Raw genomic sequence first — 24140 nt, forward strand, 5'->3', positions numbered from 1 at the left:
CCCCTTCTCCACCCCTCACTCTCACTCTCTGCGTCTCTTCTTCTCCTTCTTCTCCCTCTCGGTCACTCCTGCCTTCATATAAGGCAGATGAAAACATAACCTGTCACATTCCATCCCATTAAACCAGCAACAAACCATGTGGTCTACTCACATGGAGGAGCTAGGAAAGGCAGCGAGATAGACAGAGGGAGCAGTGCATCTGGGTTCGCACAGAAGTGATGAATTATTCACAATCTTTATGATAATGTCGTTTTAATGTAAGAAACACTGAAAGATATGCAGATATGAGACACGCCGTGCAAAGTGGCATGCTCACTATAAGCTTACACCACGCACGACAGGAATTAGAAATATATTTATAACCATCCATACTGCGCATACTGTACTCAAATATAAAATGTGTAATTATCCTCTGCAGTACCTAACGCATTAGAGCACTCACACTGAGCCCCCAAATCTCTCCTGTGCTTTTTTTTTTTCAAGAGAAGTACATCAGCTGCCATTTGATGTCAGGCAGAGCAGGGTAATGACAGTGCACTCACTTGTGCAGTCATTAGCCCCGCTTAATGCTGGGAATTAACACAAATTAAGTGAAGTTAAGTACATGCATTAGGGGAGCTTGTTTGGGGAGAGCTTTTCACTTTTTCTGCGTAGAGCTGGCTTATTTCTGGGATGTTGAGCAAAAAGGCTGCACGGAAAGAGAGACACAAAAGTGAAGTGCAAACATCCTCCTTCAGCTTACAGCATACAGGTCAAAACTCACTGACTGATTAGCAGTGTTAATGGAGCTCTAAGGACACCTAGTGGTCATGTTAACACCACCAATGCATAATCTCTGCAGCGAACACTGTGTCTTTTAAACTGGCGATTTCATAATTATATTCCTCTGTGTAATTTTGCACAAATTTTGTTATAAAACCTCAAGTTGCTATGTTGATCTAATGTATGATAGTCAGCAGAGCAACTGTGAAAGCAATGAAGCTTTTTATTTAAATGTTTCCCGTTGCAGTAAGGAGTTTTTACTTCACATATTTATGCCTTATGTGGCTTATTCAGACTGGTGTTTTTGTTGACTGTGGCACCACTAGATTATGCCAACAGGAAAACAGGAAGAATATATTTTAATGCTCCACTGAGCTAACATCATAAACACAAAGTGGAGTGGGTTCATTACAACACAGGAGATTTGCACGTTAGAGACGAAACTGCTGTGGGCTTTTCGAAAAGAGGCTAACATGATGAAACTGACAATCTCTGAAATCCATTTGGACCGTATTCAAGATTATATCTTTATCTGAGCGACTGCAGATTATTGTCCACAGAGAGGTGTGCTAAAGCTGGATTATCCACTTGTTGGGGATGCATCTGACCCGATGGACGCGGCATGCCAGCCTCACACGCCCTTACATCTGTGTGTTTTCTCTACTTGTTTGCAAAAGATGAGATGGCATTCAAAATGACACCAAAACCTCTCATCCTCAGATTACCATGGTTAGTGATCCGCATATAAAAAAAATGAAGTCTCAATCATTATATATGCATTTGAGAGGAAGGCACGACATGTGCCCCCCCCAAAAAACGGCCTAATTTACATCAGAGGCAGTTCAGTTTAAAGTGCTGCTTGTATTAACTAATAGTAATTTATTAAAACATACAAAAATCCCACGATTTAGATACACATAGATTATTGTTGTCATTAATTTCACACCAGGACATAAAAACACACAACAGCAATGGCCGCCATATGTGTTCACCTCGTGTTCCACCTCTTCTGATTCCTACTGGGGTGGAAGTCTACCGCCATTTGGGAATCTGGAATACAACAAGTGTAAACAAACTTTTAGTTTACTCTGAGTTCTTTTTAAAAGTTTTCCATCAGGAAAAATAAGGAGAAAAAAATCAGATATACACTGTTTTTTTTCTTTTACCGACCTGCTGTCTTGTTCTTGTCTGTTCCCAGCAGTGGTCGGAATGTTGCTTCCTGTTCTTCGGTTGTGTCTGAAGTAAATATCAGTTTGGCCACTTCGAGCGACGTTACTGTGTTTGTGCTTCTTACCTGGGTGGGGAGTTAATACAGGCGTAATATTAGATATCACTGAAACGTCTATCATTCTTACTGCGACAGAGCACAAAGGAGAACAGCTAATCTCTATATAACAAGTTACATATGGCAGCTGAAAACAAGGCATTTTTACATCAAGAAGAAAAAGAAACCCAATTCCAAGACGTTAGGAAACTGTGTAAAACTAAAAACCGATTACAACAATTTACAAACCCCATAAACCAATAATTTTATTTACCGCAGAACACAGTAAATATCTCAAATGTTTAAACTGAGAAAATTAAAAATTTTAAGGAAAAATGTTTTCAAATTTTGAAGGTGATAGGAGCAACACCTCTGACAAAAGATAATTGGTAGAAAGGCGATAAAAGGCTGGAAAAAGTAAGTGGTACTAAGAAAAAACAGATGGAGGAACATTTTGCAACAGTTTTCTACAAAAAAACTCAACACAAAATTAAGAAGACTTTTAATATCTCATCGTCTACTGTACATAATATCAACAAAAAATTCTGAAATTCCAGAGAAATCTCTGTGCGCAACAGATAAGACTGAAAATATTGGATGTCTGTGATCTTCGGGCCCTCGGGTAGCACTGCATTAAAAACGGACATGATTATATCATGGAAATCACTGCATGGGCTTAGGAATCCTTCCTGAAATCATTGACTGTGAACACAGTTCACTCCGCCATCCGCAAATGCAGATCCAAGCTCTATCACACAAACAAGAATCCATTTGTGAACATGAGCCGTCTTCTCTGGGCCGAAGCTCTTTTAAAATGAACCGAGGCAAATTATAAAACTGTTCTGTGGTCAGAGGAATCCAAATTTTGCATTCTTTTTAGAAAGCAAGGATGAAAAATCCTCCAGAGTAAGGAGGGGAAAGACAATCAACACTCAGTTCAAAAGCCTCCATACCGGTTTTAGAGCAACATATGCACCTATCCAGACATCTTTTCAGCAAGACAATGCTAAACCACATACTGAACCTATTACAACAGCACAGCTTCATAGTAGAAGAATGTAGTGCTGAACTAGCCAGCCTGCTGTCCAGACGTTTCACCAATCAAAAAGATCTGGTGCACCATAAAACCAAAAATCAAACAGCTCAGCAGATCCAGGACTATTCAGCAATATATTTGTCTCCCAAATGTCAAGCAAGTGATGTAGACATCAGTTCCCAGATGTTTATAGACTGTTGTTAAAAGAAGACCGACTGCTACACAGTGGTAAACATGGACCTGTCCCAACATTTTTAAATTGTGTTGCTGCCATCAAATTGAAGAGAATCTTTTTCTTGAATGGTACATTTTCTTATTTTAAAACTCTGATGTGTTTTCTGTGATCACATTTTATTCTATTTAGACTTTACACAGCATCCCAACTTTTTTGGATTTGGGTTTGTATGTTATACTCACATTTGTATGTGTAATGGTCTTCGTCTATGTTATTTTGCAGGACATTGTGCCCGTGCATCACATTCTGCAGCCCTCCGCTTACACTCATTACTCTTAGAGTGGGGTTGTGGGGCACGAGCAGTCCAGGAAGGTTAACTTCACTTGTAGGAAGGAGAGCTCCGGGATGATGGGAGTATGGCTTTAAAAAACAAGGAGGGAATAAGGAAAATGGACATAATTCTCCAGGACAGAACTGATGTGAAGCATAACATGCAAACATGATCTATTAAGTGCATCTAAGTTCCTCACTAGTATATGTATTCTAACATAAAACATTTTTTCTCCACTTTTCTATCTCTGCTGCTGTCCACGGTCCATGCAATGTGTCCACTACACCCTACACACTTGCCAGGGGACTGGGGATTAGATTGCTTGCTGTTCCACATATGTAAGCATCTTATAGGCCAACAGTAATTACTACGCATAAATAACAACATTTACATTCAAGCAAAGCAGCTACAGGCACAGATTGAAAGTGACAACTCAGATGGCATTCATGAGAGTCAACAGAGGGAGGGCTGCATTTGTGTTTTTAATGAGAAAACCCAGGATCTCTGCTCATTTCCATACTTACGTCTAACAAGCAGAGGGGGGTCGTGTTGACCTGGCTAATAGGGGTAAATCCACTGGTGCATTATCGGCCGGGCACATTTCATCTAATCAGCAGGATGATGCTAGCAGGCTTAGACCGCTTTTAATTCAGTGCTGCGGGAGAATTACTGTCCCGGTTTCTCATTACATGAACATTAAATCAGTCATACTAATATCAGTCATACTATTCAGGGTGGCTGTGGTTTGGATGTTGGCATTTTGACTCTTCCAGCTGGACTACATCTTTCATGATAAGGCCCATTATGCTATTTTGCATACACAGTGTCTTCATTTGTACATTTGTAATTCAGTCAGAATTAAAATTCAACTAAAGTACAGTAGGAGAGGATAGGGGTTCGTATCTCAGCTATACGCTAACCTTACATGTATTTGTTAAAATTTCCAAAGACTGAGGTCAAGAGTGTTTCCCACCTCTCTTAGAAACAAAACAGAGGGAAATTGGAGTTTTGCTGGCTCAAAGCAAGAGTTAAAATGTATCTTAAACATAATCTTTGGAAGAAAAAATTACTGTGTAACATTTAACAGGTGTGACGACCCTACGCATTGGATCGAGCATGCATTTGTACAGTTCTCACTGATGAATCAGCATTGAGGAGTTCCACCCTGGTTCTTTCCTCCAGAGTGATGTCCACACCATCCAGGACCTGCAGCTGGGGCAGGCGAAGCACCACTGCTGGTCTGTGGACAGAATTGCGTGCCACCTGAAAAACAAAACAAAACAAAACAAAAAGACAAACAAATGTTTGGTTAAACAGTCTGGCTATCAACCACTCCTCAGAAATATTAATTCTGGAGATGAGCCCAGTCTGCTTTGAGGCATCTGGGATAAATATGATGCTATGTGGCTCCCAGTGTATTTACCATGTTCCCAGCAGCTATTCCAGTGACCCAGCTGACAGCAGCACATAGGTCCCTTCCCAGCTGAGGGCACCCTGTATGCCAGGCTATACACCCAGCCTGTACAGCCACAGAACTGCCTGTTCCTGCAGGACACTTCTGCTTTGATGAGGTTGTGAGTGCATGCCAATGGATGTCCATTGAAAAAGGAGGAGACAGACTTTGGCTAGGGAACATAGCTAAAGGATCTCATGCGGTCAACAGCAGGAGGTATTGTCTCCAGGGTGGCTGTTGGCCTCTACCCCCTGGCAGGATTAACCCCACTACCACCACCACCCCCACCCCATGGGAACAGAAGGGGGATGAGATCGAGCAGTAAAGAGGCTACCGCAGCTGAGCATTACCCAGTGGACAATAGACAGGCCCTGGGCTGCAGGCACTGCTAAGGCCTGCATGAGCTCCAGATGGGTGATGTAACAGGGCCAATAGCACACAGCCATTTGGTCAACGAATTTGTCTCTGATGCCAGCCAGTTTGAGGCACAGCAGACGGTCCATCGTGTAATCACTTAATTTGGAACCTCAGAATTACCCTGTGTTAGCGTATCGGATTGTGAAAATGAGAACTCGGCGTGCTTTTGATCATTTGTTCAAGAGATCGTGAGTTCAAGATATGTTCTGTGACTGACAGCAAGTGGATGCAAATAAAGACAGAACCCACCCAATGGACAAACTGCCTATAAAACTTGTTAATACTCACAGGATTGCCAACAACAGAGAGCTCCTTCAGTGAGGGAAGAGTTTCTAATTTGTCAAGCTCTGCGATGTCCTGCAAAGAAGTAGAGAGGCAAAGATTATTTCAAAGTTCTTTTTTACTCATAACCCCTCATTTAGCTGTTCCTTGCTATGTGTTGATAACAGAGGCATTTGCATCAGGGCTGAACCTTTCATAATTTTGGTGTGGGCAGGATGGAAGCAGCTGATGGGAGAGATTACATGTGTGAGCCCTCATTAATCTCATGAGAGACTTTGGGCACGCAACAGGCCATGGGGATGTTTTCTCTCATTCCCAGCTTTATACTCGGACTTGGCTGTGATTCAAAGACGCCCCCACTGTGAGGAATAACGCTCTGGATGATTGCTTTATTTCTATGTCTTAATTGAATGCGTGAAAACATTAAGGAAGTGATGGGAAGAAGGAACCGGCAACAAAAGTGCAAATCGCTCGCTCTGTGTGAGGAGATGCAGCCCGAGAAGCTGATTACACGTTGTCCTGATTGTTCCCCTGATTCTTTATACGTGACCTTCAATCAAACTTGATTCTCCTTAATGCGACCCCTTGCATGCCACAGTGGGTAGTAATGACTCATGATTACTATACTTCAAGTCTTACTTTGCAAATGCAGGGAAAAGTAATACTGCTGCACAGTGAACAAAATACATCTGACACATGTGAACCAATCAGTAAAAGTTGGTAGTAAATCGCAAAACTGCACAAAAGATGGCTGTGACCTCGGCGGTGACCTCAAGAAATCACGGCGTTCTGAGTTATTCATGCAGTTTAATTGAATATGCCGTTTCATTAAAATTGTGAATATAAACATTTTTTTAAAATCTAGCATGCGAGGAGGCTGCTACTACTACCTCTGCTGAAGCTGAATACCTGCAGCTTGTTCATGTCGAGGGAGAGCTTGCGAAGCTCAATCAGAGGATCGAGATGGTTCAGCTCCCGGATCCGGTTCTGTGCCAGGTGCAGCTCTAGGAGGAGAGCCTGGGCTGCGAAAGAGTTCTTGGTCAGAGTTTTAATCCGGTTTCTGTTCAACACAAGCTCTCTGAGTTGGTGAAGCCCTTCCAAGCCTTCCACTTGGTTTATCTCATTGCCTGTTGAGAGACCAAACTTTAGAAAATCAAAACGAACAGACATCCCAAACAGTACCCTAATATTTCTATATACTAACTACTAGAGTAAATTGCACACCCTGAAGAATATAAAAGGCAGAATTTTAGGCCCATATAAACACTTCTTGGGTATTTCTTGCTTGACTCGGCTGTAAACAGTGCTGAAATTACAAACCAAGCTTCCAAAGGTTTCTAAGAAAGAAAAGTAGGGTTGGCTTTGTGGGACAAATCACCCCAGCAAAGCAAAACTCAATCAAAAGCCATCAAAAGCTGTTGAAAAGAAAGTCAATCATTCTTTTCTTTGCGTCTCATCCCCCACCTGGCCTTAGGTCTATTGGGGAGACTTTGCTCTTTGCGCTTGCCTTTTCACAGCCTCTGTGTAGTGCACTTTTAAACGGCTTGCAGAGAAAAGGGTGGCAACGTCAACCATACATACCTTCAAGGAAGAGTGCTTTAAGATTGGTGAGCCTGCTGAGCTGCAGATTGGCCATATTGGAGATGCCATTGTGACTCAAATGAAGCACCTCCAGGCTTCCCATCAGTGGCTCCAGGCTGCCAGTGGGCCCAGTATCCCTTAAACGCAGTTAGAGAAAGGCCGTTTGAAATCTCGGTGGTTAAACGAGCACCTCGTTGTCCCTCCCGCTGCCACGTCTAACTGGTCAGACCTCACAGGTGCAGACCACATCAAGGCAATCACAGTCTGGCTAAACAAATGGATGGCTCTCACAGCACTACATTGTGTAGTGGTTCTGCACAACAAATATTTCATCTAATGTTTATATTAATCTACAGACTAAATAGGTTTTAATTGTTTAGTTTATTGTAGTCTTTACCTCAAAGGAAATGCCCCATTTTAAATGCTTACATTTTTTATATATTAAAAAAGAATTTCTCTGACTGAAACTCTGACTATAAATAAATTCATCATAGTTTGCCAGCAGCTTCTGTTAAATTTAAGGCAGCTCACACATTGGCTGGTCAGTGCTGCCCCCTCATGGTTAGACTGCACAAAACTCTATTGAAATACTTTTAAAAGAAGCTTGTTTTTGCACAAAACCCATAAATAAAACTACACTAGATTACCTGCTGGCTTTAGATGTGCTCTGTTGGCTGTAGCCACTGGAGTGCACTTTGCTGTATAGTATCTGTCTGCTTGTCAGATGAGTCTGAGTCTTCTGCCTGGGCAGAATTGACTCTATGTGGTTATAGTTGAGACACAGAGCCTGTAAACAATACAACATAAATAATTTATTTGAACATGATGCATTTCCAGCCAGTGTATTACAGTGTACTGGCATTTGGTGCACTGTGTACTTTGATGTTGGGCAGGTGGATGAGGCCTGAGAAGGATGTGAGGTTGCTATGGTCTAAGTTGATGCAGCGCACATTACGGAAGAGTTCTGGTGGAGACAGATCAACTATCCTGTGAGAAAAAAATATATTTTTAAGGCTTTATCTTTCTTTATAATCTGTTTTATTACAACACTGTTATTACCTAATGGAACAGGCCTGAAGGTTTAGGTGTGTGATTTCTGTGTAGTTTGAGTGGCCCAGCTTCTCTGCCACTGTGTCGGTGGTCAGTCTTCCCATAAACATATTCTTTGCGCTCTCACACTCACTTGCTTCCTAGAGAAAACAGCAGAAAAGAAGAGAAATTACAAAATACTGGAAACAACCGCTGTAATATGACTTTTTAAGCTCATACCACTGCAATTCCATCCAGAGCTTTGAGGAAGGGGAGATGAAACACTACATATATTCGATAGTTTTCCAGTTTCTCCACTAAAGGGTTCCCACAGAGATCCAGGATTAGGAGGTTTGTCAATCCCTGAAAAGCAAAATGGTCACATAAGCTCACATAGTAAAATGAATTTAAATTAAATTCTACTCTACTTATTTCACCTTCTCATCCATTTTTAAATGTTAACTAGATGCTCACTTTCAGACAGTAGATGTCTCTTGATGTAGAGATCTGGTTGCTGCCGATGTAAAGTTCAAGGAGAGACCGAAGTCTCTGGATGCCATGAAGAGAAGCAATACAGTTGTTCTCAGCTGACAGAAAAGACAAGCTGGACAGCCCGTCGAGAGTTGAGACGTCCAGACTGGTTAGCCGATTCCCATCTACACTCAGTTTATTTAGGCAATGGAGTCGTGTGAGGCCTGAGGAAACAGTGACCAAATACAGACATGGAAACAATGACGGCACTGTGTGATTTCTCCTTGGGAAGCGGAGAGTGCGACTGACCACTGAGTGTGCAAATACTGTTGTTGTTTAGGGACAGTTCTTCCAGCTTCAGGCAGTTGTCCAGACCCTCGACTTTTGAGATCTCGTTATCATTAAAGGAGGCCCAGCGCAGGTTCACCAGCTTACTTAGATTGATCATCTTGGAAATCCTCTTGTTGTCAAGGTTCAGGGTGGTGATCTGGTCAGCAATTTGGTAGACACAAAAGGTAACGAAGATCAACATCATCCCACCTAGTACCGCTCCTAAAAACGTCTTTACTGAGAAGCCCACATGCTGAAGCTCACTTTTGCAGTCCAGTCTTGGTCCAGTTCTTTACCAAGACCCCAGGGTGATGGACTCAAATGATACAGGAGCTGGGCTGTTGACAGCAGACTAAGAGTGCGGGGACGGTCACTCTTGGTACGCGAGTGTGTCAGAAGAGACGCCTACAAGCAGTGTCAACGAGTCTGATTGAATTACCATACTTCACTTAAAACATTTACTTTAATCCATCAATTTTGGATTTGTTCATTTAAACAACGTCTCTTTACATAGATCAGCTCAACCAAATAAAATCTAGTATATAAGAAGGAATATTGACAAAATCTTCACCTGGTTAATTTTGGACCCAGCTGCCATCTGAACAGCTTCAGCAGCCTCCTCCTCTGCTACCAGCACATCATCCAGGTGTGTGAGGTTCATGAGATGGCCTAGTATGGTCATTCTGACTGCCTCGGGCTGGAAGAAGGGAAACATCTTCACTCAGTCACTTCTACAATTTGAGGCCACTTTCAGTGGTATAGTTTGAAACATAGACTCAGATTCATATTTTTAACATATATATTCTGAGCATATACATAGTATTACTATTGCTGAGGTTCAACCTTGAATATTTCGAGTTATTTTTTCTATTTGATCACAGCACACACCCTGTTCCAAGGATTGTATCGGGTGTCCAGTTTCAGCAGAGCAGGTGTGTGTTTTCTGAGCACAGCTGTATCCTCTCTGACCTTGGTCAGCTTGTTCCAGCGCACATCGAGTTGTTTGAGCTGTCCCAGCCCCCGCAGACCTTCCAGAGTCACCAGGTGGTTAAAGCTAGCGTCCAAAAACTCAAGATTTGGCTGTAGTTTAGGTAAGAGAGCAGGTGAGAGTTCCACTTTATGGCTATGCAGCCACTATTCAGTTTCACAAATAATAGAGAGGGACATCATAAAAGAAGCATTCTTTGACTTAAACACACTCTTAAGTGTTATCTTAACATTATTTTGTATTACCATGTGAGAAATGTCATCAAGGTGCGTGAACTCATTGAAGCTGACAGTAAGATGCCTTAGAGCCGTGAGGCTGGAAATCTCCTTTATGTTGCTCAGGCTGTTGCCATGAAGGTTAAGCACCTGGAGATTCAACAATGATGGTTCAAACTGAAATGAAACTGCTTCATATTCAACCTCTTATTTAAAACGGCAGAGCACTTACTGTGATTTGACTGAGGACATTGGCTCGGGCAACACTAAGCAGAATTTTATCATCCAAGCTCAATAACTTGGGCTGAGGTTTAAGAACAGGTTCCCTGTTGAGGACTTCTTTGTCCAGAGCAACATCATTGGAAGGATCTCTGTCTGTGCTATGGCTCAGCAGTGTAGGTTTGTCTTTGTCCTAGACAAGGCAAATCAAAATGTTTACAACATGTACTGCCAACAGATGCATTTTTTTAACTTGCTTTTTTAAATTAATATTATAATTAATAAATATGACGTCTAGATAGATAGGTGGGGAGCAACCAACACATACTCATCATAATTCATGCACAGAAACATAACCTGCACAAACAATTGCACTTTCATGTTTCTAAACTCTTAGTTTAGTTTAGTTTCCCACATGAAAACAAACCCATCAAATCAAGGGATGTAGCGCGAAAACTGCAGCTCAGCTGTCTGATCTCCAACCTCAATAAAAAATGTCCTTCATCTATTTAGAGGCTTCCAACCGATGCAGCTAACTCTTAGAAATGATGACGGCGGATATTTTAGATCTGTCACAGGCATCAGATGAATAACCTGGTCTGTACAGACAAAAGTAAACACATTACATGTCAATAATTGAAGATCCAAAAGTCAAACTCCAGATCTGCCCTCATTTTTTCTGAATAGGAACTTTAAGTGCTTGATCTATGGCATCCAATTCACGATGAATGCGTTGAAGGTAAGCTGAGGTTCAGTACCTTGCCCACGAAAAACATGGGCATCACCAAATTTGTGATTACTAAATAACCTGCACTTCCTAAATCACAGGGATTGAAACTGAGATTTAGGCATGTTATCGCTTTAAATAATGCAGCAATTTTTCAATATTTAAATATTAAAAGATGAAGAAACACCTCCACAGAGAACAATTGTGTTTCATCTGTAACAGTCAAAGGAATGTATGCAATAATTTACCTGAGTGATGTATTCATAATATATGATGTACTCGGGCAGGACAAGCTCGTGGTCAAACACAAACCACTGCCTTCGGCGGGGACTGGACTCAAGATCAGTGTGTGTTTTCTTGGAGCCAGGTCTTTCTGAATGAAAAGGACACAGAGATGTAAAAATAATTAGGAGTGAAGAAATAAGCAACAACAATTACAAAAAAGGCAACTGCTGTTGTTCCTTTTAATTCAGTTCAATTCAATTCAATTCAATTTTATTTATATAGCGCCAAATCACAACAAAAGTCGCCTCAAGGCGCTTCATAGATACAGAGAAAAACCCAACAATCATATGACCCCCTATGAGCAAGCACTTTGGCGACAGTGGGAAGGAAAAACTCCCTTTTAACAGGAAGAAACCTCCGGCAGAACCAGGCTCAGGGAGGGGCGGCCATCTGCTGCGACCGGTTGGGGTGAGAGAAGGAAGACAGGATAAAGACATGCTGTGGAAGAGAGACAGAGGTTAATAACAGATATGATTCAATGCAGAGAGGTCTATTAATACATAGTGAGTGAGAAAGGTGACTGGAAAGGAAAAACTCAATGCATCATGGGAATCCCCCGGCAGCCTACATCTATTGCAGCATAACAAAGGGAGGATTCAGGGTCACCTGGTCCAGCCCTAACTATATGCTTTAGAAAAAAGGAAAGTTTTAAGCCTAATCTTAAAAGTAGAGATAGTGTCTGTCTCCCGAATCCAAACTGGAAGCTGGTTCCACAGAAGAGGGGCCTGAAAACTGAAGGCTCTCCCTCCCATTCTACTTTTAAATACTCTAGGAACAACAAGTAGGCCTGCAGAGCGAGAGCGGAGCGCTCTAATAGGGTGATATGGTACTACAAGGTCATTAAGATAAGATGGGGCCTGATTATTTAAGACCTTGTATGTGAGGAGCAGGATTTTGAATTCAATTCTGGATTTAACAGGAAGCCAATGAAGGGAAGCCAAAACAGGAGAAATATGCTCTCTCTTTCTAGTCCCTGTCAGGACTCTTGCTGCAGCATTTTGGATTAGCTGAAGGCTTTTCAGTGAGTTTTTTGGACATCCTGATAATAATGAATTACAGTAGTCCAGCCTGGAAGTAATAAATGCATGAACTAGTTTTTCAGCGTCACTCTGAGACAGGATATTTCTAATTTTAGAGATGTTGCGCAAATGGAAGAAAGCAGTCTTACATATTTGTTTAATATGTGCGTTGAAGGACATGTCCTGGTCAAAAATGACTCCAAGGTTCCTCACCGCGTTACTGGAGGCCAAGGTAATGCCATCCAGAGTAAGAATCTGATTAGATACCATATTTCTAAGATTTTCAGGGCCGAGTACAATAACCTCAGTTTTATCTGAATTAAGAAGCAGAAAGTTAGCGGCCATCCAGGTCTTTATGTCTTTAAGACATTCCTGCAGTTTAACTAATTGGTGTGTGTTATCTGGCTTCATGGACAGATAGAGCTGGGTGTCATCTGCATAGCAGTGAAAATGTATGCTATGTCTTCTAATGATACTGCCTAAGGGAAGCATGTATAATGTAAACAGAATTGGTCCTAGCACTGAACCCTGTGGAACTCCATAATTAACCTCAGTGTGTGAAGAGGACTCTCCATTTACATGCACGAATTGGAGTCTATTAGATAGATATGATACAAACCACTGCAGCGCAGTACTTGTAATACCTACAGCATGTTCTAATCGCTCTAATAGGATATTATGATCAACAGTATCGAACGCTGCACTGAGGTCTAGCAGGACAAGCACAGAGATGAGTCCACTGTCAGAGGCCATAAGAAGATCATTTGTAACCTTCACTAAAGCTGTTTCTGTGCTGTGCTGAGCTCTGAAACCTGACTGAAACTCTTCAAATAAACCATTCCTCTGCAGATGATCTGTTAGCTGTTTGACAACTACTCTTTCAAGGATTTTTGATATGAAAGGAAGGTTGGAGATTGGCCTATAATTAGCTAAGACTGCTGGGTCTAGAGATGGCTTTTTGAGTAAAGGTTTAACTACAGCCAGCTTGAAGGCCTGTGGTACATAGCCGATTATTAGAGATAGGTTGATCATATTTAAGATCGAAGAATTAATTAATGGCAGGACTTCTTTGAGCAGTTTTGTAGGAATGGGGTCTAAAAGACACGTTGATGGTTTGGAGGAAGTAATTATTGAAGTTAACTCAGAAAGATCAATTGGAGAAAAAGAGTCTAACTTAATATCAATGGTACTAAGAGTAGCTGTAGATAATATTACATCTGTGGGATGATTATTGGTAATTTTTTCTCTAATGATAAAAATTTTATTTGTGAAGAAGTTCATGAAGTCATTACTAGTTAACGTTAAAGGGATGGTTGGCTCAAAAGAGCTCTGACTTTTTGTCAGCCTGGCTACAGTGCTGAAGAGAAACCTAGGGTTGTTCTTATTTTCTTCAATCAGTGATGAATAGTAAGATGTTCTGGCTTTGCGGAGGGCTTTCTTATAAAGCAGCAAACTATTTCTCCAGGCTAAATGATGATCCTCTAGATTTGTGACACGCCATTTCCTCTCCAGATTACGAGTCATCTGCTTTAGGGTACGTGTTTCAGAATTATACCACGGAGTCAGGTACTTCTGATTTGAGGCCTTAGTTTTCACAGGAGCTACAGTATCCAGAGTCGTACGTAGTGAGGAGGTGAAATTATTAACAAGATAATCGACCTCTGTTGGGGTAGCGTTCAGATAGCTGCTTTGCTCTGTGTTGGTACAGGGCATTGGAGATGATAACAGTGGGTGGATTATATTCTTAAACTTAGTTACAGTGCTTTCAGAAAGACATCTACTTTGATAAAGTCTACTCTTCACCGCTGTGTAATCAATTATTGTAAAAGTAAATGTTATCAGGAAATGATCAGACAGGAGAGGGTTTTCAGGAAACACTGTTAAATGTTCAGGTTCGATGCCATATGTTAAAACAAGATCTAGAGTGTGATTAAAGTGGTGGGTGGGTTCTTTTACATTTTGAGAGAAACCAATTGAGTCTAATAACAGATTAAATGCCATGTTGAGGCTGTCATTTTTAGCATCTACATGGATGTTAAAATCACCCACAATAATTATTTTATCTGAGCTCAGAACTAAATTAGATATAAAGTCTGAGAAATCAGACAGAAACTCTGTGTAAGGCCCAGGTGGACGATAGATGATAACAAGTAAGACTGGTTTCTGAGTTTCACAGCTGGGGTGGACAATGTTAAGCATCAGGCTTTCAAATGAATTAAAAGTCTGTCTTGGTCTTTCATTAATTAATAGGCTGGTGTGAAAAATTGCTGCCACACCGCCCCCTCGGCCTGTGCTTCGAGATTTCTGGTAGTTAGAATGGCTCGGGGGTGTTGATTCATTTAAACTAACATAATCATCCTGCTGCAACCAGGTTTCTGTAAGGCAGAGTAAATCAATTTGTTGATCAATTATTAAGTCATGTACTAACAGAGACTTGGAGGAGAGAGACCTAATATTTAATAATCCACATTTCACTGTTTTACTCTTTGGTTCAGATGTGGATACTTTATTGTTCTTTCTTTGTAATTGTTTATGTTTAAGTTGTTTGTTGCTGGTTTTTAGTTTGTTTTTTGTCTGTTTGGGAGCTGACACAGTCTCTATGGAGATGGGTTTTTGGGGGGGTAGCAGGAGGAGAGAAGCTGCAGAGAAGCGTGTAAGACTGCAACTCTGCTTCCTGGTCCCAACTCTGGATAGTCATATTTTGGGGGGTTTAATAAATTTGTCCATATTTCTAGAAATGAGAGCTGCTCCATCCAAAGTGGGATGGATGCCGTCTCTCCTAACAAGACCAGGTTTCCTCCAGAAGGTTTGCCAATTATCTATGAAGCCCACATCGTTTCTGGGACACCACTCAGACAGCCAGCAATTTAAGGAGAACATGCGGCTAAACATGTCACTCCTGGTCTGATTGGGGAGGGGACCAGAGAAAACTACAGAGTCCGACATTGTTTTGGCAAAGTTGCACACCGATTCAGTGAATACCTTCACTCATTGCAGATCTGTGCTTTGTCTCCACACTGCGATACACAGAGTAAACTCCAGGATAATTGCTTCTGTCCACTGGTTCTCCATCTCGGATGGGCATGCTTCTACCCACGAACACTTTGGAAACATTGACCTGACCTACAAGCAAAAGAGCATTAGCAGTTTAGCTTCTAAAAAAACAGCATAAAAACATAATGAAATGAATGAAATCTGTAAAATGACCTCACCGTGCCTGAAGGGAATCGTATCCATGCTGTGTTTAGTGTGACCTTGGCTGGTCTGGCGAAGTGTGTACTCAATTCTGGACTGCTCGTTCAAACTCAGGCTATTGGAAAAAGGTATAGCACCCTCTTTTCCCATGGCCTAATTTAGAGAGTCATCGCGTAAAAAAGTGAAAGCGTGAGAATAACACAAGTCAAGCATATTCTTCTGTAACCCTAATGTGGTTACCTCTCCATACAGACACAAATCAGGCACACATAAAGTTTCACACAAATATAAATTTCCCTCATTTTAGTATTCATTGCAATCTGCTCCATAAATGAGCGTGATAATTTCTTTTTGCACATATCGTTTACTGCACTGTGTACAAGTGTGCAGGCGTTGAGTGATAAACTGTCTAATGTGTGGCTAATTAGCTTCAATTACTCCCCTAATTGTTAGTAGAATAAATGTGTGTGATAGGAGCTTGTGCATCCTTTCTGGTAGCACACATACCTTCTGCTGCTCTGTTGTTTTGAAGCCTTCCTGGAGAATCTGCAAAGTTTCATCCTTCTCACATTTTTCAGGGTCAACTATGTAGAATAAATACTCCAGCTGACGTCTGTAATTCCTGCTTAGAAAGAATAGAGTTACAGTATGAAGCTTAACATAGTCGTTAAAATCTGCTCATCATCTGTTTCGTGCCTTACTGGGAAGATAAATCTTCGCTGGCTAGCAAACGGTGAATCTTGTCCTCAAAGCAAAGTCTCAGTGCACTATTGTGGATGCGGATAACTCTATTCACCCTAATATCAGTGATGCCATACGTTTTGTAGTCTGATGGAGAGAAGCGGGAAAGTAGGAGGTCACAACAAGAAGTAAACCTGTCGGTCAGAGCAAAAGAGAAAAGAAGGAGAGTATATTTCCCATTTGTTACTGTGAATTGCATAGTGGTTACAGTTACAGTGGATGATACTGAACAGTAAAAGTACCAAGGATCTGTGGAGCAGCCCTCCTCCAAACGGATATTTCCAACACTTTCTAGCTCCATCAGTAGAAACTGCACCGTATACTCCATCCTATTTGTGGCTCGGGCCAAATCACGCTCGTACCAGATGTGAATCCTGAATATAAGATTAGGAACATCAATTTTTCAGATTAAAAGTTTCAGTTTAGCTCTGTGCTGTCCCCTAAGAGATCAATTTACATACAGGGAGTGCAGAATTATTAGGCAAATGAGTATTTTGTCCACATCATCCTCTTCATGCATGTTGTCTTACTCCAAGCTGTATAGGCTCGAAAGCCTACTACCAATTAAGCATATTAGGTGATGTGCATCTCTGTAATGAGAAGGGGTGTGGTCTAATGACATCAACACCCTATATCAGGTGTGCATAATTATTAGGCAACGTCCTTTCCTTTGGCAAAATGGGTCAAAAGAAGGACTTGACAGGCTCAGAAAAGTCAAAAATAGTGAGATAGCTTGCAGAGGGATGCAGCAGTCTCAAAATTGCAAAGCTTCTGAAGCGTGATCATCGAACAATCAAGCGTTTCATTCAAAATAGTCAACAGGGTCGCAAGAAGCGTGTGGAAAAACCAAGGCGCCAAATAACTGCCCATGAACTGAGAAAAGTCAAGCGTGCAGCTGCCAAGATGCCACTTGCCACCAGTTTGTCCATATTTCAGAGCTGCAACATCACTGGAGTGCCCAAAAGCACAAGGTGTGCAATACTCAGAGACATGGCCAAGGTAAGAAAGGCTGAAAGACGACCACCACTGAACAAGACACACAAGCTGAAACGTCAAGACTGGGCCAAGAAATATCTCAAGACTGGTTTTTCTAAGGTTTTATGGACTGATGAAATGAGAGTGAGTCTTGATGGGCCAGATGGATGGGCCCGTGGCTGGATTGGTAAAGGGCAGAGAGCTCCAGTCCGACTCAGACGCCAGCAAGGTGGAGGTGGAGTACTGGTTTGGGCTGGTATCATCAAAGATGAGCTTGTGGGGCCTTTTCGGGTTGAGGATGGAGTCAAGCTCAACTCCCAGTCCTACTGCCAGTTTCTGGAAGACACCTTCTTCAAGCAGTGGTACAGGAAGAAGTCTGCATCCTTCAAGAAAAACATGATTTTCATGCAGGACAATGCTCCATCACACGCGTCCAAGTACTCCACAGCGTGGCTGGCAAGAAAGGGTATAAAAGAAGAAAAACTAATGACATGGCCTCCTTGTTCACCTGATCTGAACCCCATTGAGAACCTGTGGTCCATCATCAAATGTGAGATTTACAAGGAGGGAAAACAGTACACCTCTCTGAACAGTGTCTGGGAGGCTGTGGTTGCTGCTGCACGCAATGTTGATGGTGAACAGATCAAAACACTGACAGAATCCATGGATGGCAGGCTTTTGAGTGTCCTTGCAAAGAAAGGTGGCTATATTGGTCGCTGATTTGTTTTTGTTTTGTTTTTGAATGTCAGAAATGTATATTTGTGAATGTGGAGATGTTATATTGGTGTCACTGGTAAAAATAAATCATTGAAATGGGTATATATTTGTTTTTTGTTAAGTTGCCTAATAATTATGCACAGTAATAGTCACCTGCACACACAGATATCCCCCTAAAATAGCTAAAACTAAAAACAAACTAAAAACTACTTCCAGAAACATTTAGCTTTGATATTAATGAGTTTTTTGGGTTCATTGAGAACATGGTTGTTGTTCAATAATAACATTATTCCTCAAAAACACAACTTGCCTAATAATTCTGCACTCCCTGTACACTGTCTCTGTATCTCATCAAAAATGCAAACTCACTCATCTAGCCTCCTGGTCCATAGTTTGAGTCGTTTCCTCAGCGCTTCAATCTTAGCGTGTACTTTGTGCTCCGTGGCTGGATCCTGACTTATGCCACTGATTGATTCATTTCTTTCTGTTAAGCCTTCATCCAGGTGTGGTGGCCCTTCTTCTACGCTTTCTGACAGGCAGGTAGGTTTCTTGCAAACAACTGGCCCCACGGAGAGCTCACGTTCGAGCTAGAAATGCATCCAAATTATAATCGTTCTGTGCACACAAACACCTGAAGCTTTTTAGAGCTGCTACAAAAAGACATTTTATGGAGAGTACATACAAATTTAAGGGCACGAGTGAGAGTCTTGATGCATTCTTCAGGTGACTGCGATAGAGTTTTCTTCCTCTCTATCAGACTGAGCCGGGTCTCTGCTAGTTTCCTCTGAGCTGTGCGTACACGCATATTGTAGTACATCATTTTTTTCATCACTGCAGACTAAAAGAAAAATGAAAAAAAAAACCCTCTTATTTCAGGCTAAAACAAAATAACAGATGCATCAAATATAACTGTTAAATATCTTTGTAAAAAACAAAAATATCAAATGTGGCAGATTAAAGAAAGAAAAAAAAAAGAAAAACAAGAAAACAAAATACATCCACTAAAAACATATAGCTTATTTTTATAGAAACCTAGAAGAAATACCATAAGGCAGGGGTGTCAAACATAAGGCACAGGGGCCAGAATCAGCCCACCAAAGACTACAAACTTGCCCACTGAATGGCTCTGGAAATGTGAAGGACATACATTTTAGAATTTTATCTGTATTTTTAAAAGTTTTGGAGCTTTTAATACAGATAAACACCAAATCAAATAAATAATACACAAAAAACAGAAAGCTCCTGTTTTTTACCACTATAGAAATTTAGGCGTTTTTTAAAATATATTACTAATATTTAGGTATTTATTCACAGACAAAGGAAAAAAAAAAACATTCTGTCAATTAACAATTTTTTATTTTATTTTATACCAAACTTTTTCTGTAATTTTACAAATTTATTTCAAACAATTTAAACCCAAAGCAGCATTAAAAAAAAGCTTGGATCTTATCAGTACCTCAGCTGCTTCCTTGATTTGCTTGCTGGAGACGTCGTAGATGTCGAGTCGCTGGAGGCTTGGCACGTGGTAAAGAATGTGCGTGTCATAGTTACAAAGGAGACACACCGGGTTTGGGGTTGACGTGGGGTCTTTCAATGCTAACTCACTCAGACGGGGCAGTCGGGCAAGCTGGCTCAACTCCTGTTACAGGAAAAGATTCAAGACTCAAGGTCAATTTTAAGGCTCTTATAATGGGCAGGCCTCAGCTTACATCAACAATCCCATTTGTTCACATCCAGCTCCCAGATCTCTCCGATCCTACTGGCAGAGATCTCTTACACATCCCAAGGTCATGTTTCAAACAAAAAGGTGACAGAGCCTTTGCAGCCGCTGCTCCACGTTTGTGAAATCAATTACTGCATGACATAAAAAGACCCCCCCCATCTCTGCTTTTAAGTCTAGGCTCAAAACCACCTTATTCTCTGACCTTTCCCGTCCACTAAGCTCCCCTCTGCTTGTTGTCGTTATGTGTCTGCACATTTGTTGTTAGCCCTTTGATCTGTACTCTGTCTTCAATTTTTACTTTTTTATTTGATGTTTGTAATTACATGTGGATGCATGTATATAGGATTACTCATTTGTACAAAACCTGGTCAATGAAAGCTATGTTTACATGTGATTTCTAAATAAATATTATTTACTTACTAGGACAGCAAAGTTTCTGCATATCCTAAGTACGTTTACCCTAAAGGACACTTTTTTTTTTTGTTCTCAACAGAAACAGAAAATTTAAAGTATTTTAAACAAAAACAATGACACTGCATATATTTCCCCCCCACTATAAGATAAATTACATTTCCAGAAGTCACTGCAATATTAGTAATTATAAAGAAACTATCATGATCGCTGCATACTGAAATGGATGTTTCAACACATCATCTTGACGATAGCACTTCTATTCTTTTCTACATTACCTACACTTAAGAAGAGCTAAAAAAAAAAAGATGTCACATTGTATTGACATGGTGGCGAGATTTTTTTCTTGATCCTGTAGTTACGGTGGGGTCTTTAGAGTGAATGGTGATAATCGTGTTTTTTATAACAAGCCGGGTGCAGAGGAAAAGGTGGAGATCTCAGGTGTTACGTCAATCAGAGAAGGAAACAAAAAAACTTTTCTGCGTTTCTTGACAAAACGACCTTGAACAACAATGATCAGAGTCATCTGAATGAGCCAACAGGTACACCATTAAATGTATAATATAAAAGTGCCGATTTGAAAAACAAAACAAAACAGGAAAACCTATGTAGTCTTTTAGGAATGTATATCACTAAACATATAATGGCAGAAATCAAAATTATACTGCCTAATACCTTATTGAAGGTCTTATTGAGACATGGTAAATGGTAAATGGCCTGTATTTATATAGCGCTTTACTAGTCCCTAAGGACCCCAAAGCGCTTTACATATCCAGTCATCCACCCATTCACACACACATTCACACACTGGTGATGGCAGCTACATTGTAGCCACAGCCACCCTGGGGCGCACTGACAGAGGCGAGGCTGCCGGACACTGGCGCCACCGGGCCCTCTGACCACCACCAGTAGGCAACGGGTGAAGTGTCTTGCCCAAGGACACAACGACCGAGACTGTCCGAGCCGGGGCTCGAACCGGCAACCTTCCGATTACAAGGCGAACTCCCAACTCTTGAGCCACAATCGCCCAGCATATTGTTGTAATGATTGAAAATCCGAAAAGACCCAGACCTCAACGTTTCACAAGAATTCAGGAATGCCCTTTGTCAAGCTACAGATTTGAATAAGATAATAAGCTGGTTTAGGGCTAAAGGTGGATTGCAGGAGCAAGATCTGAGGTGTTAAACCAATCAGTCACAGAGATACGAAAACCTTTGTGCTTCCTGTCAAAATGTCCTTGAAAAAACAATATTCACGTGTGCTGTGAAAGCACGTCTCAGCTGAAGCATGCCTAAAATGTGTAACTAACACAAACCTGCACATTAAAAAAAATACTCTTAGGCATACTCCTAAGATATATTATTTAAATAAATGCATTCATGAATGTATATCATTGAATGAGGAATGGGGGGGAAAAAATGAAATTATGGCGCACAATGCCTCAATAAAGGTCTTGCGTTGCACGCCTGTTGTTGAAATGATTGAAAATGTGAACTAGCCGAGACCCCGGCATTCTCCCAAGAATTTAGAAATGCCCTTTTGTCAGACCAAGGATTTTAATAAGATTTTACAAAATAAGTAAGAAAAGTTTTTAGAGAAAGTATTTCAAAAGCATGTTTTCATTTTTAATCTTACCTTAAAGGAGCTGATCTTGTTTCCAGACAGATTGAGTTTCTGAAGGTTGACATTAGGATCAAGGCTGTGCCCTTAGAAGAAATTAAAAATTATTTGATTGCCATCATTATTTTTCACATAGCTCGCCGAATCTCCATCAAACTGAACACAAATTACTCTGAGAACATACCGATCTTTTCAATAATGTTGTCAGCAAGGTTTAGTTCTTTAAGGTCTAGAAGTGTGTCCAAGCCCTTTAAGAGAAAACAACAACAACAACCACATGTGGAGACTAAGTTAAGCCTTTCTGAAGGTCTTTCAAAGTTAACTTTGGAAATTGGCCGATTTTTCAGTCCAGTCATTATACCCGATCATTTTCAGACCAATGTTTGTTTGTTTAGCCACTCATCACTGACCCATGAGTCGTTCAAGTATTTGAAAAAAGCACCTACCTCATGGGATGAACCAGTGTTGTCTCTAAGCACTTTTTAAATTGGTTCTTTACAAAAAAAGAGAAAACCAGACAAGTGGAGGGAAAAAGGGAGACCTCAAAAAACTATCTACACCATCTGAAATTGATGGAATTATTTAGGCAGAAATGTACCATCAGCCTTTGAGCCACCATTCAATACCATCTGGAAAGTATCTGATTGACAACTGCTTCATTTTCCAGCAATGATCCCAAACACATTGCCAATGCAGTAAAGGTCTACCTTGTCATGCTAAGATGGTCATATCAAATATTGACTTTCAAGCTTTTCAGAATTCTACAAACTCTGTTTTTGACATATATTATCATATATGTTTGCATGTTTCAATAAATTGCTGCACCTGCTGTATTTCCCATTTTCCTAGCAAAATATAAAGAAATGAGTGGTGGCCCACAACTTTTGCACAGTACTATGTGTAAAAGAGCAGTTTTGTTCTGCTAAATAATTAAAAATCTTGCATTACAAACACAGAAAAGCAAAGGAGATACAACTCTAACCTTAATCTTAGTTATGCAGTTGTTATTGATCCACAGCACCTCTAGGTGGACCTGCAAGTCCAGATTCTTTATTTCACTGATTTTGTTCTCATAAAGGTACAGTTTCTCCAGCTGCAGGCAGTTCTGTAGTCCAGATATTTCCTGCAATAAAGAGAAAGTAGATTGTTTGATGCATGTGGCACAAAACATACATGCTTAAATGTGCATGCGACACCTCATATAGTTCATATTTCTTTCACGGTTTTCAGACTTTTTGGGACAAAAAAAATCAGTGTATCCATGCACCTCCTCCTTTTTCAATCCAGCTCATTCACAGTTATCACCCTGCCTGCAGGAACACCTGCACGTGTGTCTTTGTCAGCTGGGGATAATTATGCTTAACACACACGATTCAATGGTGGTGTGAACTAATATTTCATATTTTATAGGTGAAAGAGACCCATTACTAAAGAATCTTCACTTGCATCCACATGGCAAAATATCTAAAGGACAGGAATGATTCAAGCTATCACCAGTTGTTGTTACCAGCATTTATTAGCATAGCGAACACACCGTCAGATGGCACTGGACTATCCAGAGCTCCTGAAGCAGAGGACAGCACTCAAGCCCATCAATGTGCTCTATGTTCTGGCCTATTATGGTAAGCTGGGACAGCCTTGGGAAGAAGGAAAGGCCAATCATGCGGGGGAAACCAGAGAAGAACATCTCCAGTGATGTGATGTTGCTTCCCTCTTGTGCAATTTTTTCATAGGGGACTCCATTAGCCATGCACTGTTAATTAAAAACAGTAAAGAATGAAGTAAATAGGAGAAACCCGCACTGATTTTTTTATACGTATTCAAAACTGAATATTTATGTGATAGTTACCAGTTTTTTGATCACTTCCTCTTCACTGCGGTTCTTTTGCTTCTCATTTGACAACATATCTCTGCAATTAATTAAAAATATGTTGCTGAAAATATCCTGCCTTATTTTTACTGAGAGAAAACGAATGGACAAGTTAAAGTAGAGAGTTAGTACAGGTAAACCTACCTGTAATAACTGAGGTCAGCAAGTAAGAGTACGAAGTCACCACACATCAGCGCTAGCTGTGCTAGCTTCTAACGTTGTGCTTGTAAATAGTAAGTACGACAGGAGACCGTTTAAATATCAATCGGCTAAATTTAGTGTACATCTAAATCAAAATTATTTT

At 40.8% G+C, this 24140-nt stretch overlaps 1 protein-coding gene across 1 annotated transcript; it reads right to left on the minus strand.

Moving 5' to 3' along the window:
• Positions 1–1633: 1633 nt before the first annotated feature.
• Positions 1634–24027, minus strand: lrrc9 (leucine rich repeat containing 9). Its single transcript, XM_085342532.1, has 33 exons — positions 23981–24027; positions 23816–23876; positions 23501–23719; positions 22949–23089; positions 22151–22214; positions 21982–22052; positions 19669–19851; positions 18895–19050; positions 18582–18799; positions 16763–16894; positions 16481–16654; positions 16287–16401; positions 15797–15932; positions 15567–15707; positions 11529–11653; positions 10567–10746; positions 10365–10484; positions 10020–10211; positions 9703–9828; positions 9396–9536; positions 9111–9288; positions 8805–9025; positions 8571–8693; positions 8361–8491; positions 8180–8288; positions 7949–8088; positions 7302–7438; positions 6630–6847; positions 5727–5795; positions 4697–4831; positions 3480–3657; positions 1933–2056; positions 1634–1812 (listed from the first exon to the last, which is right to left on the minus strand). Exons 1-33 carry the CDS (start codon positions 24025–24027, stop codon positions 1779–1781), a joined length of 4539 nt encoding a protein of 1512 aa, XP_085198658.1. The 3' UTR covers positions 1634–1778.
• Positions 24028–24140: the final 113 nt, after the last annotated feature.

This window comes from Diplotaxodon limnothrissa, linkage group LG19, assembly GCF_057381915.1.
Source record: "Diplotaxodon limnothrissa isolate DT_005_m linkage group LG19, D_limnothrissa_male_GT1.1, whole genome shotgun sequence".
Taxonomy (NCBI): domain Eukaryota; kingdom Metazoa; phylum Chordata; class Actinopteri; order Cichliformes; family Cichlidae; genus Diplotaxodon; species Diplotaxodon limnothrissa.

Bases quoted from the DNA above. Each gene is read 5' to 3' on its own strand.
- lrrc9 (XM_085342532.1), bottom strand. From the start codon at position 24,027: ATGTGTGGTGACTTCGTACTCTTACTTGCTGACCTCAGTTATTACAG. The intron at 23,877-23,980 runs GTAGGTTTACCT...AATTAATTGCAG, and splicing joins GCTGACCTCAGTTATTACAG to AGATATGTTGTCAAATGAGA. The intron at 8,289-8,360 runs GTAATAACAGTG...TTTTTCTCACAG, and splicing joins CTTCAGGCCTGTTCCATTAG to GATAGTTGATCTGTCTCCAC.